Here is a 14,295-nt window from a genome sequence, read left to right on the forward strand (position 1 = left end):
AAGTGTAAAGTGATGCATTTTGAAGGTCAAACCAGAAGGCCAAGTATAGGGTTAATGGTTAGATACATAAATGTGGTTGACATGCAGGTTGATAGGATGGTTAAGGCGGCTTATAGGATGATGGGCTTCATTAGTCAGGCCATGAGTTCAAGAGGTGAGAAGTCATGTTGTAACATTATTAATCTCTGGTGAAATCACAGATTATTATGTTCCGTTCTGGTCACCTCATTATAAGAAGGATATGGAAGTTAAGGAAAGGGTGCAGAGGAGATTTATCAGGATGTTGCCTGGATTGGACTTATGAGACAAGGTTAGCAGAGCTGGAACTTTACTCTTTGGAGAAAATGAGAGCTTATTTAATAGAGGTTTACAAGATTCTGAGAAGCATAGGTAAGGTGGACAGCATGTATCTTTTTCCCAAGGAAGGAATAACAAACACCAGAGGACATCTGTACAAAGTGAAGGGAAGAATGTTTAGGGGAGACATCAGAGCCAAGGTTGTTTTTTTAAAAAAAAATTTGGGTGCATGGAATGCCTTGTCAAGGCAGTGGTGGAGGCCAAACATTAGGGACATGTAAGAGACTTAGACATGCACATGGATGAAAGAAAAATAGAGGGTTACAAGGTAGGGTTTAGTTTTTTTTTGGTAGGAATATATAGGTCAGCTCAACATCAAGGGCCAAAGGGCCTGTACAGTGGTGCAATGTTTTAAGTACCCACACAACATTCCCCCTGCCCAAATAGTAAACCAAGACTCATTTAAATGGAATCAATGTCTCAGCAAATCACCTTTAATAGTAGTTGAAAACATTAGATCACAGCAATTTTGTACATTAATTACAAATGAGTTTCAATCAGAAATAAGGTTTCCTTCTGATTTTTTTTTGATCTGTAAAACATCTAATTTAGAGTCCGGTTGCTGGTTTATAAAAAGGTTTAATCTAATAGAGAAAAATCCTTCAACAAGCAAGTTTTAAGGAAAATCCAAAAAAATTTCACTTTCAACTGCTACATATAAAAACACCATTTAAAATTATTTAATCTTACTTAACAAATTGATTTCCACTTTTAGTAGTCTGTAGAATCAGTGATTTGACTGTGTACATAATATACCACACTTTTTATTCACCAGAATATAAAGTGAAATAAAAACATTTCCAGTTAATCTTATGCCCTCAAAGCATGGAATGGGCTCCTGGTGCACTTGAAGTCGCTTGAACTGTTCCTGGTATACAGGTGAACAGTAAAAAGGAAAAAAAAACATTCTCCAAGCCACCTGCATTTCATGCGATCAATGTCCATTCTTCCCCCCCCCTCAAATGGTTCAGATATTCTCAACAAGCTTTTAGTGCAATACCTCAAATATACCAATGTTATGACCAGGAAACTGAATGATTAGAGGAGTTTATAGGAGTGAGGACTAAAAATAAAAGTGAAAAATTAAGAGTATTTTCTGGCAAAAGCAAGAAAACAGTGGTAAGGTCACATTTGCAAAGAAAATTTGGAGTGACAATATTCAAGGCAGATTGCCATTTTTAAAATAGACTAGATTTGAAAGACAGTAACAGCTATTGATGCAAGAAGTAAAGAAACAAAATACCTATGTTTAGTAAGTCAATTATGATACGAGAAGTTAAGTGTTAATGCATTTAAATTGTTAAAATCTACCTATTTTTAAGTAGTGGACAGAATTAGAGATATCTGCATTTGTTGTTAGCTAAAAATTAGCAAAAAAGTCAGACAAAACTAAGACGCCTAAAATTAACAGATTTAAAACTGCTACTTTAAACCAAAAGTATTGATTTCAAAATTAAAATTAATAGATCAATAAAGCTCATCCTGGAGTTACATTAATTAAAAAAAACAAACATACATCACACCTTCATAATGTCACTGTTTTCAGGCAAAAGCTTGCTTATCTGATAAAAGATTGGTATTTTCAATAAAATATCATGGTAAAATCAATTTCAGGTGAACCACCAAATTATAGCCAAAGCTGTAGTGATGCCATTGAGGATTGCCATATTGTAGCCCATATGGAACGAATGACCTGTTAACTTCCTGAAAAAAAAATCAAGTTATTTAACAACTAAGTTTTCAAAGCTTGCAAAAGCAATAAACATTCAAACTATGAATAGTTATCAATACACATCCAATCTAAAAACACTTACTTTTACAATAGCAAAATTTTTCAAATTGCAATTACCAATACTAATCCATTTGCAGTTTCCTTTCATCAAGTCCAATAGACACAAACATTGTCACAGACCTTTACAAAACACTGCCTTTGCATTTTAAATTTTATTGTGAAAATGTTACAATCAAGTCATCAAAATGTTTCAAGGAGAATCTCCTATTCAGCTTAGTTGTTGATCACTTTCGCGGCAATTCAACAGAATTAGATGTCTAGGAACGACGGCAGTTTCTTCCTTCAACATGGAATGTATATTGTGGCGACCCACTTTGGCCTTTCATTCTGCTCAGACTGTCCTAAGAAAATTGACTCAATGCGGTTGAGAAGTTCAAGGGTTGTCAAGACTTCCCAGATATAGTCTATTGTTGGTAGACGAAACTTGGAACTAACCACCATTAAAAATCTTGCAGGTTAAATTTAGATCATCCTTCCAGGACAGGTTCTTCATCTCTTCCTTTCTCTCTCTCTCAAATAACTTTTAAATAAGGATTTTAAAAATTTTGATGGGAAAATTATGTCATGTACAACCTTCTTTACATATTACTTCTTTATTATAATCACTAATATTTGTCTCAACACAGACCAGCTGTAACACACCCATGGATCCACCATAGTCCATTGGCCAAAGGTCAAGAAATACTGCTCCATGAAAATAAAATAACATTTAGGAGAAAATGGCACCATCATGATTGCCTTAACCACAAGTTGGGATCAAACAAATGCTCTGGGAGTTGTGTGACGGCTGAGTTAAATAAAAGCTTCCTCTGAAAGAATTCACAAAATTACCACTTTCTTGCTGAAACCCTTGGTGAATCTCATGAAAGTGTAAAGTCATCTGGCTGGAATTACTGATAACAACCAAGTTTTTAATGTTCACTTATACAAAGAAATTCCAAAGCTGTTCTCCGTTTCATTAGGAAATGATAGTACAAGGGTCTTTTTTTAAAAAAAAAGGTATCTAGGGGGTGAGCCCAGGACACCGACCGGGATTTACTGCTGAGGTGTTGTGGGTCTATCAGTGAAAAACTGAGGCAGGCGGACGATCACTTGATAACGCAGAAGATGCCACCACCACTCTCTCTTGGCTACCCTGCAACGTCTCAGGCATACAATAAGGGATATTAATATCTAGTCCTATATAACATACTACCAAATCCAGTCCCCTCAGGACACTTATTGGATAACAATGTTATTCACAGGCATTTCTTCCAATACATTAAAGCACACAAAAACCATTAAATTGAACTGAAAACTTGGACAGGGAATGTTAGAGATTCCTCCCTTGATGAATCTCAATGCTAAAGAACACCAAAATATTCTTGTAAGAAACTCAAAAATGTAATAAGAGAATACAAATGTATAAAAGCATTATTACATAGGTACAGTAAAAACCCCTGGCATCCAACACCCATGAGGATTAGTAGATGCAGTATAAGTGAATTTCTGGTTGAGATTGTGTGTTGTGTGATTGGTGAATTAATAGTGAGGCATGCCAATTTTAAACTGATGTTTTTTTTAACCTATTTACTTTCTGTGCTATTTTTTGCTGGTTGCTTGAATTCCAGATAACAGGTTTTACTGCAAATAGTTTGGATAGATAGAAATCTTTATTGAGAGCTAAAGACATACAATAAATATCATTAACACTACTAATTTAGATTTATTGTCAGAGTAATACATGTCATCACATACAACCCCGAGATTCTTTTCCTTACTGGCGCACCAGAATTACCACTAAATGCAAAAAAATGTACACAGCATAAACAAACAAACATAGGATGGTAAACAGATAACAAATGTAAACAAACTAGTACAGAGAGAATAAAAAGAAAAATCAATAAAGTGCAGAAGAGTCCTTAAATGAGTCTCTAATTGACTTTGTCATTGAGGAGTCTGATGGTGGAGGGGTAGCAGCTGTTCATGAACCTGGTGGTGCGAGTCCTATACCTCTTTCCTGATGGCAGCATTGAGAACAAGTCCATGTGCTGGGTGATGAAGGTCTTTGATAATTGCTGCTGCTCTCTGACAGCAGCGTTCCCTGTAGATGTTCTCAATAGTGGGGAGGGTTTTGTCGGCGATGTCCTGGGCTGTGCCCACTACCTTTGGAGGGCTTTCTTATTGGTGTTCCCATATCAGACCATGATGCAGCTGGTCAGCACACTTTACGCCACATCTCTGTAGAAATTTCCCAGGGTTTCTTGTGTCATACCAATCTCTGCAACTCCCGAGGAAATAGAGGCGCTTTCTTCACGATGCCATTGGTGTGTTGGGTCCAGGAAAGATCCTCCAAGATAGTGACTCCCAAGAACCTAAATTTGCACACCCTCTCCAACTCTTATCAATGGATTGCATACCTCTGGCTTTCCTTTCCTGATGTCCATAATCAGCTCCCTAGTTTGGGTAACATTGTTGTTGGTGGTGCACCATTCAGCCAAAGTTTTCAATCTCCATCCTGTGTACTGACTCATCCACTTCTTATTTTCAGAAGAAATATTTACAGCATGGTAGAAGCTGAGCCCAATTAACCAGCATCCCCATGCATTTTGAAGGTGGGATGAAACCCGAGAAAACCCAAGGGGAGAAGGTACAAACTCCTTACAGACAACTCTGGATTTTTGCTGCCCATGTTAGACAAGAACTGAATGCATGTCCAAAAGATTCATCAGCATAAGGAGAACATATTATACAAATCTCATATATACAAAATGCACATAAGAAAATGGCAAGATCTTAATTCAAGAGATTTACTCAACTAAGCAGCAATATATAATTGACCAGGAAGTACATCAATGGTCAGTCTCCCACAAATTTAGCCTTTTGAAGATTTCTTCAAGTTTTAGATATGCAGGATAAGGTCAGGCACTTCATGCCAAACATACATTTGCAGACTTGCATGCTTAGATTTTTAAGACTCCAAGTACAAATCACCAATGCAGCTTTAATTAGTAAATCTATCATCCATCCAACTGCATTAAATTAGTGCTTTTAGAGGATTAACTGTGCAAGCTGTTGAATCTACACTTACAAAATGTACTCAAGATGCTTCACAGAAAAAATAATCCTCTCTGCTAACACTAGATTATAAAACGAACACTCAAGAGGCAAGAATTTTGAGCCTATGTTCATAGACTGAGCATTTCATGAAACTGCTTGATGGACTCAATGTTTGTTAGTTGACACTATGAAGGATCAATTATAGTTATCACAATTATAATATTACAGCACAGTGAAGATGTTCCTCGTGCTCCAAGGAATAAAGTCCTCACCGATTCAATCTTTCACTACAACTCAGCTCCAAGTTCTAGCAATATCCTTAGTAACTAGCAGAATCATTGTCTGAAGAGGGCACGCAAAATCATAGAGGACCCCCTCCACCCATCATCTTTTAGCTGCGCCCATAGGAGTATCAGAACCAGCTGAGAAACAGTTTCTTCCCACAGGCAGTGAGAATGCTGAACAACCAAAGGCAACGGCTCACATTGACCATCCAAAACTCTCATTCATGAAACAATATTTATGTAGATGAAATACTTGCATTTCATGTGTGTTAAGTCTAGCTTTATGTCTGCGTTTTTCACCAAGGACTGGAGAACGGGTTGTACTTGTACAATCAGATGACAATAAGCTTGATCCTTGTAAATTTTCTCAGTACTATTTTAATATTACTGGTATCTTTCTTGTTGGAGGGTGACCAAAGCTGCACATCATACTCCAAATTTGGCCTCACAAATTCAACTTAAACACAACATCCCAAATTCTGTATTCAAATACTTTGATTTATAAAGGCCAATGTGCCAAAAGCTTTGGTTTAGAACTCTACCTATCCATGATGCCACTTTCAAAGAATTATGCATCTGTTGTGCAATTAACCAGTACCTGTAATCCAGTGGCCAACCCACTGAACTCCACCAGAGTAGCTAATTATTTTTTTATGTCAGCTAAAATAAAGTTTGCTGTATGATAAACCCTTGTTCTTAGGAAGTTGAGCCTAACTATTGTATGATAAATATTCAACCCCAAAAGCAGGGAATTGGGGAATTGAAAGTATGACTAGACAAGCATTTGAAATACAAGAAACTGGCAAATATGCAATACAAATAGAAAATGCTATCAATACTCAAGAGTAGGCAGCTTCATTGAATATTTATAGTTCTAATACAATTGGTCTGAACAGAGGAATAACAAGTTTTGAAGTTAGGAGCTAACCTCTGAACTTTCCCAAGTTGTGGTGAAAAATTGTCTATTTCTCTCCCTGCAAATGCTGCTCGACCATCTGAGCACTTCCAGCATTTTTTAAATCTGTATTTCAGTCTTAAAAAGACAAAGTTACAGATCCAGAAGTGAAGTGTCTGGAACTGCTGTGATAGCACCATTTTCTCTGTCAATTTAATAGTACAAAGATGATTGTATCACATGCCTGATAACTATTGGCATCTTGCTGTCCAACTGTTTGTTAAGGATGAAAATGCAGGCAAGGCACAAGGAAGAAATTCTATTCAAGTTTTCTCTCACATTCCAAAGACCTGCAGATCGGCTAATGAGCTCAGGAGAGAACATAAGGAATTATTAGGTGAAAGAAGCTGACAGGGTGTGCTCAGAGCTGGCACAGAGGCAATAAAAATTAGATTTGATTATGCTCCATAAATTAGCAAAGAAAATTTTACACTGATACAATTATACACAAGTTTCTAAGAAGCTGAAATGAACTAATGGTGACCCTCCCCTTCCATTATGAACTAACGGTGACCCTCCCCCTCCATTATGAAGTTACATTCCTAGAAAATAATCCAGATTGTGATTTTCAGTAATGAGATGCCATATTATATTCATGAGTCAAAAAAAGGTAAATAAAATTCCACCCCTCCAGCATCTAAATATTGAGCATTAATTTTATTAATTTGTATCTCAATTGTTTTGGGTAGTAATCTGCGAATTTCCAGGACTCGTGCCTTGAATGAATCACCTGCATGCACTCTGAGGATGTACTGTACTAATCAAGTGAAAGAGCGCCACCATGTGGCATAGGTAGTTATTAGCCATTTGTTTCTATTTACCCAGTTCACCATGGTCAAATTCAGGTGCATGCCATTTACTGGAAACAAAACTGATGGAACAAACTTATCATTCAGTAACATTTTTGTGCCAAGCACTATTTAATTTCTTTGGGGAACAGATGCAAGATTTACCCATTCCAAATTAACTCTGGACCCATACTTTGTTTACTGTTGGTGTAAGAGGTGGACAATTTAATCAGCTATGCCTTCCAATATATTGGATACAGGTATACCCGTCTTTACGAAACCAGAGCATTCCTACAGAACATTTTGTAAGCTGAAATGGCATAAAGTGAAACAGCAATTAACATCAATTTCTATGGATTTTTTTCTCTTTTTAAAAAAGGATTCCCAGACCCAAAAAACCCACCAAATAACACGAAACCTAAAATAACACTAGCAAATAGTAAAAGAATGAATTATATGATAAATACACAGCCTATATAAAGTAGAAATGATATACAGTGTAGTTTCACTTAATAGAAATCAGGAAGATAGCGAATTTTGCCCGCCCCGCAACAGCCCTATATTTTTGAAAAAGTGAACACTGCTTTCTTCGTAAAAGGAAATTTTCTTAATTTGAGTATTTGTAAAGTGGGGTATATCTGTACTCCTTTATTTCCCCCCTCCCCCAATTTACCTCTCCCTTTCACTTACAATGTGTTACATCCGTAAAACACAATTCTTAGGATGGTTTGCAAACCAGAAACTAATGATGATTTCCCACTTCTTACTCAGGACTTTTTGTTCATATGCAACTTAAATTGCACATCTGGGTAACATTAATACTCCTAAAAAAAAACTGATTTATTACATTGCAAATATTAATTGAAAACTTCATACACAAATCAATCCACCCACTAAAGATTTTAAAAAAACACAGCAACTTCTACATATCTTTTCCAGTAAGCAACATCAACTGTGATTGCATGCTTATGTTATATTGAATTCTATCGGGCAATTCCAGAGAAAATAAGTTAATTTCTACACCCCACTATCAAATAGTCAGACAGATATAGAATGGTAGAATGGCAGAAAGAAACATTTTAGTCTTGACAGATTACTATATTTCAAGTTCTACAATTCTTTGATCAGTGAAACTAATGTACCTCATGATAAAGTATTAGATTATACTCAAATCAGTTTCCGTTAATTGATCACCCATATCTGCCAACTTGTAGTTTAGTAATCCAATAAACGAAAATTTAATTTTAAAAACTGCCAAAAAAATAGAAATTGGAAACATAGAAAGTAGGAACAGGAGTAGGCCAAAAATGGCCCATCGAGCCTGCTCTGCCATTCAATACGATCATGGCTGATCTAATTTATGACCTAACACCACCTACCTGCCTTCTCCCCATATCCCCTAATTTCTCTATCATGTAAAAATTTATCTAACCGAATTTTAAATATGTTTAATGAGGCAGCCTCAACCATTTCCCTGGTTAGAGAATTCCAAACATTCACTAACTCTCTGGGAAAAACTATTTTTCCTCATCTCTGTCCTAAATCTACTCCCTCGAATCTTGAGACTATGTCCTCTCATTTTAGTTTCTCCAGCCAGCTCAAAAAACCTTCCTACATCTATCCTATCCATACCCTTCATAATCCTATGTTTCTATAAGATCTCCTCTCATTCTTCTGAACTCGAGCGAATACAATCCTAGACGATTTAATCTTTCATCATAAGTCAACCCCTTCATCCCAGGGATCAACCTAGTAAACCTCCTCTGGACCGTCTCCAAAGCCAGTATATCCTTCCTCAAATATGGAGACCAGAACTGGACACAGTACTCCAGGTGCGGTCTCACCAGTACCTTATACAGTTGCAACATTACCTCCCTACTCCTGAATTCAATTCCTCTAGCGATGAAGGCCAATATTCCATTTGCCTTCTTAATAACCTGCTGCACCTACAACCTAACTTTTTGCGATTCATGCACAAGCACTGCCAAGTCCCTCTGCACAACAGCATGCTGTAGTTTTTCACCCTTTAAATCATATTCAGCTCTTTTATTTTTCTTGCCAAAAGTGGATAACCTCACACTTACTAACATTGTACTCCATCTGCCAGACCTTTCCCACTCATCCAGCTTAACTCTATCCCTCTGCAGACTCTCCACATCCTCATTACAATTTGCTCTTCCACTCAATTTGGTGTCATCCGCAAACTTGGCTACACCACATTTTGTCCCCTCCTCCAAGTCATCAATGTAAATGATGAACAGTTGTGGGCCTAACACTGACCCCTGCGGCACCCCATTTACCACTCTCTGCCAACCTGAAAAACTCCCATTTATCCCGACTCTCTGCCTCCTGTCAGACAACCAATTTTCAATCCACGCCAATATACTTCCCCGGACTCCACTTTCCTGTAACTTACTGAGAAGTCTCTTGTGCGGCACCTTATCAAACGCTTTCAGGAAATCCAAATATGCAACATCAACCTGTTCCCCTCTATCCACCGCACCCATTATATCCTCAAAGAATCCTAACAAGTTTTTCAAACAAGATCTTCCCTTTCTAAAACCATGCTGCATCTGCCTGATTGAACCCTTACATTCCAAAAGTTTCACTATTTCATCTTTAATGATGGCTTCGAGCATTTGGATAGTAATCTGCGAATTTCCATTCCACAAAACAACCATTTTACTACTTACAAAGCCAGGAAACTAGCATTTACTTGCTAAAATTCCAATATACATTTTAAAGAGCCCATACACCATTAAGTGAAATGGTTACAATTTTCTGGCTGCTGGAACAGATTCTACACTTCAACTTTTAGGTACCATTAAGTTATGCAAGTTATTCAAAGTGATTTGTAATATTTTGAATCTTTCCGAAGTGGTTCTTCAGCTTGAATTATTTTACTTGTATTCAACTTTAAAGTTTTAATATTTTTTAAAATGCATTAACATACAAAATTGATTCACAGAGCTGAACAAAATGTCAACATTAAAACAAAAAGCTGAAAAAATCGTAGGTCTTGTTATAAAAACTAAATAAATTGCTGATAATAACATCATGCATTAAGGTGTTTTGACATTTATTCTAACAAGACAGTCAATAACTAAACAGACTTTAAAAACAAGTTGACATGTTAGGATAAGGTGCATGCAATTACAGCAAACTTTAGTAATGTTAACATCTCCATTACTCTGTCATTTGAACATTGTTAACACAACTGAAATCTATGTTACTATCTTATCAAATGGTTAAATTATTTCACCTGCACAAGTCTTTAAATGACTGCAATTAATTTTCATTTTAAAACAGCATTTTTTTAAGATTTCAAATCAGTATTAAAAATCAATTGACATCCAAATATTTTGAATTATAATAGAAAAATGTGCAATTTGGACAAGTCCACAGAACCAAAAAGTTAAGGCTCATCCAGGCACTTATCTGAAAATAAGTCAATTGAAAAGTATTTAAAAGGTCAGACAATTGTCAATTTGACTCAGAATGAGTTGAACTGCATTAATTGGTTGTAGAAAAAGCTTCCAAATCACATTTTAGAATAAGTCACAATGCAAAAATATCAAGTAATTTACAAAATATTGTAAATGTACAGGATACCAGACCATACAATGAAGAAAGAGATTCATGTTATACACTTTAAGCCCATCATTTCATCTCAGGTACACCAATTTTATAAATTCTATTTCTAAAAATTCTATTTCTAATCACTGCAGACAGCTTATTCCTACACCACAGAAACATACCAACAGCATAAATCTATGCCTCAAAACAAAATCTGAGATGCAATGTAACTGATATGTTTAGGGCTAGATATCACTAGAAAGGTCAGCATTTAATGCCCATTCCTAACTGGCCTCAAGATTATGGTAGTCAGCTGCCATTTTGTACTGCAGCAGTCCTCTCATGGTAATCAGGTAGAATAGCTCAGAAGGGGCTCTGGACAATGCTCATGGTGACTTTTTGTTTGCCTTAAAATACATCATGTACGTTAACAAAAATAACCTTGAATTTAAACTTTGCGATGAAAGACCAATGATGCAGGATACTTGCGTGATTTCAGGAAGGCTCTCAAAAAAAAAAACTAGATAGATCCTGCTCTTGGAAGAAAATCTGAACTTGTCAAGAGGTAAATTCAATGATTACCCAGGACCTTGCAGTTAAGGTCTGTTACTGAAAGAGTGGCATGGGATTAAAAAAATGAACCCTTTACACAAAGGAAAATTATGTATTTTTTTCCCTCCACATTAGTCTGCTCAGCAGCGTAAAGCTCCAGAACCAGAAGTAAAATGCAGGAGGAAGCAAAAGGTAGCCAACGTTTCAGGCCCGAGCTCTTCATCAAGGTATGAATAAGGTTGGTGGGTGGGGTGGGGGCAAGGAAGAGGCAGGGGAAGGAACACAAGCTAGAATCAAGTGGATATGGGTGGGAAGGTAGAAGAGGAAAAAGCTGAGGGGATCAGAGGAGGGTCTCTAAATGTTGGTTACCCTTCGCTTCCTATAAATGCTATGTGACCTGCCGAGATTCTCCAGCACTTTTGTTCATTGCACTAATAATCACAGCATCTGCAGATCTTCCTGTCCAACTCCTATTCATGGCATCTACAAATTTCAATGGCAGAATTCCAATCCTCCAAGACCATTCCCAAAGCAAAAGTGGAAAGTATGATGAGAATCTCTGGTGTTTTCACCATTGCTTCTCTCGATAGATCATCATCCATCTAATGTTAAATACTTCAATATTGCCTTTTCTATGCTCATTTCATACTGAACTAATCCATAGTCTTCATATTGTGAAGACTTCCTTAAGTCTTCAACTGCCAAATTATTGATTACAAATTAATAAACATTAATGTTTTGCTTCATTTACAATACTTCTTTCTAAGTTCCTCCCTGTCCTGTCTGTACTCCTAAAAGCTTTCTGCAGAACTGAGGTCCCAGTGCTCGATGATAGCTTTCTTATTTTGGGCCTTCGACTGGCCCACAAGCATCCAGGAGACACTTTCACCCTTTTGAGGGAAGATTTCTTCTAATACCTTACTGGACATTAATTACTCATTAAAACTTTTTTTAAGGATGCACTACAATTTAAGAATGCCCTACTTTGGAGCACTTGATCCAGAAACGTGAAACAATTGCAACAGATCGAAGGAAGCAGGGCTCCATTTCCACTTCCTCAGTTGTATTAATTAATTGGCGAGGCAGCCAGAAAACATCCCAGATTTTAAATATGAACACATTTACCTAAATCGAACAGGTGATAGTGGTGTGGGTGGAAACATCCCTGGTTCAAATGAATCAAAATACGTCAAAGTCCACGAGAAACTGCAGCAGGAGAAGCCAGCTGTGAAAGCCAAAATCAATGCACTCCAAAGACCTGGATAAAAATAAACACAAAATGAATGGCTGCTCGACAGTCAACAGAAGCCAAATTCAAAGGAACATTACCCAAAAATCCAGTCTTGATCCCACTCTCGCGGTTTTCTTTTTCCCAGCGTAATTCTGCAATCACAATAACGATTTTTTTTAAGAAAAAGGGGCCGAAACTTTGCTGATGTAAAGTTTCCAGAGAATGAAATCAGGGCTACTCGCCACCTCTGAAGACGATGTACACAATCGCCAGCAGAAACGCCACCAAGGTCAGCATCACGATGCAGCACAACATTGAGCAGACTCGGGCCGGCCACTTCCTGCAGAGATTAACGTGCGGCGGCGACTCCCCCCAGCTCTTCCCCAGCGCAGGAGCATCGACCACCCCCGTGGACCCGGAACCCCCGTGCTCTCGCCTCAGCGCGTAGGTGAGCTCATCGTCCCCAGGGGTGGGTGGCGCGGCCCGTTTCACCAAGCGGGTCATCGCGGCCAAGCAGCAGCCCGGATTTCAGACCCCCGGATTTCAGCCCCCCGGTTTTCAGACCCCCGGTTTTCGGCCGCCCGGATTTCAGCCGCCCGTCAACCGCTCCCTGTCCACGCGCCTCCCCTGAACGCCGGAAGGCGTTATCCAATCAGGAGGGCGTTCGGCGATTCGACGAGCCAATCAGACCGCAGCGTGCTCAGCGGCGGGTCGGGGCACGTTCGGTCGCGCGACCTTTCCCCTTTCCCCTTGCCGTCGCCGCGGAGCCAGTCGGATCGCGCGTGGCTGTTGCGCGTCGTCAGGGCCGCGCCGGAGCCGGAGCCGATCGAAGCGAGGCAACATGGTGAGTGCAGCAGGTCGAGCGTGCACGGCGGGGGCCATTGTTAGACCGGGGCCGGCTCGCAAGGCCCACTGGAGTCCCGGAAGGCCCGGCCACTCTCACTCGGGCCGCGGCCGCGCTGCTCGGTCTCTGAAGACGGCCGCGTGTGGCAGTGAGCGAGGAGGCCGCACTCGAGCCCCCTCGGTGTCTCCTTGAAGCCCATCGGGCTGACGGGTGCGGACGAATGGGCTTAAAACACGGGTTTCGTCTATTTTTACTGAGTGGATGTGTGAATGTGTATGTGCGGGATGAATGTAGAACTGGAGTCATTTTAACTGGATTGGAGCCAGATTTCACACGTTGTAAACCTTTTCCTGTGTAGAATATACCTTCTGCTGCTGAGAAGACGATACCTTGGCGACGCGGTGTGAATGCACTAACCCGTAGTGATCAGAGGTTTTGGGGTCCAAGAGGCAAAGGTGGAGATCACTCTTCTCTCCAGCTTGGTCCATGATTGTGTGCCCTGTTCAGTTGAGTTGATCTCGTGTAAGATGAATCAAGTGGCACGTTGAAATTAATGAGAATTTAAATTGTAAGTGCTGTAATTTAGACAACATTTTCACTTGTGCAACTATGCCTTGAGTGCATATTTTCAGTGAAAAAAATGTTGTACTGAACAGCCAAAATATAATTTTGTATTTAGACACTGATTAAATTTGTGATTGCTAATGTGTGTGTGTGTATATGTAAGCAGATATTCAGTTCCTAAACTCTGGAATTCCTCCATAAATCACTTTCTTCAATCAAGACTTACTTACGTGCTTGAATCTCTATACTTTGGAAAAATGACGAATTCTAGTAAGGCTTGGCAGGGTAGATGCTGGGCACCTAAACTCAAGGG

The 14,295-nt window shown here is 38.8% G+C and overlaps 2 protein-coding genes across 6 annotated transcripts in view; one reads left to right on the top strand and one right to left on the bottom strand.

Annotated features, from left to right (window-relative positions):
• Window positions 1–758: 758 nt before the first annotated feature.
• arl6ip6 (ADP-ribosylation factor-like 6 interacting protein 6) lies at window positions 759–13,205 on the bottom strand. Of its 2 annotated transcripts, none has more exons than XM_069935528.1 (4): window positions 12,820–13,205; window positions 12,673–12,726; window positions 12,469–12,601; window positions 759–2,061 (listed from the first exon to the last, which is right to left on the bottom strand). In XM_069935528.1, exons 1-4 carry the CDS (start codon window positions 13,076–13,078, stop codon window positions 1,968–1,970), a joined length of 540 nt encoding a protein of 179 aa, XP_069791629.1. In that variant the 5' UTR covers window positions 13,079–13,205; the 3' UTR covers window positions 759–1,967. The 2 variants fall into 2 exon arrangements, with proteins under 2 accessions (XP_069791629.1, XP_069791628.1); XM_069935527.1 differs by having other exon boundaries at window positions 12,817–13,205.
• Window positions 13,206–13,282: 77 nt separating this feature from the next.
• Window positions 13,283–14,295, top strand: part of prpf40a (PRP40 pre-mRNA processing factor 40 homolog A) — a 66,196-nt gene continuing 65,183 nt past the window's right edge. For all 4 annotated transcript variants that reach the window (XM_069935534.1, XM_069935535.1, XM_069935536.1 and 1 more), the window contains exon 1: window positions 13,283–13,418. In XM_069935534.1, the coding sequence (XP_069791635.1) occupies window positions 13,416–13,418 (3 nt within the window). In that variant the 5' untranslated portion in view covers window positions 13,283–13,415. The remainder of the gene's footprint in view (window positions 13,419–14,295) is intronic.

Source organism: Narcine bancroftii, chromosome 4, assembly GCF_036971445.1.
Source record: "Narcine bancroftii isolate sNarBan1 chromosome 4, sNarBan1.hap1, whole genome shotgun sequence".
In the NCBI taxonomy this organism is placed as follows: Eukaryota; Metazoa; Chordata; class Chondrichthyes; order Torpediniformes; family Narcinidae; genus Narcine; species Narcine bancroftii.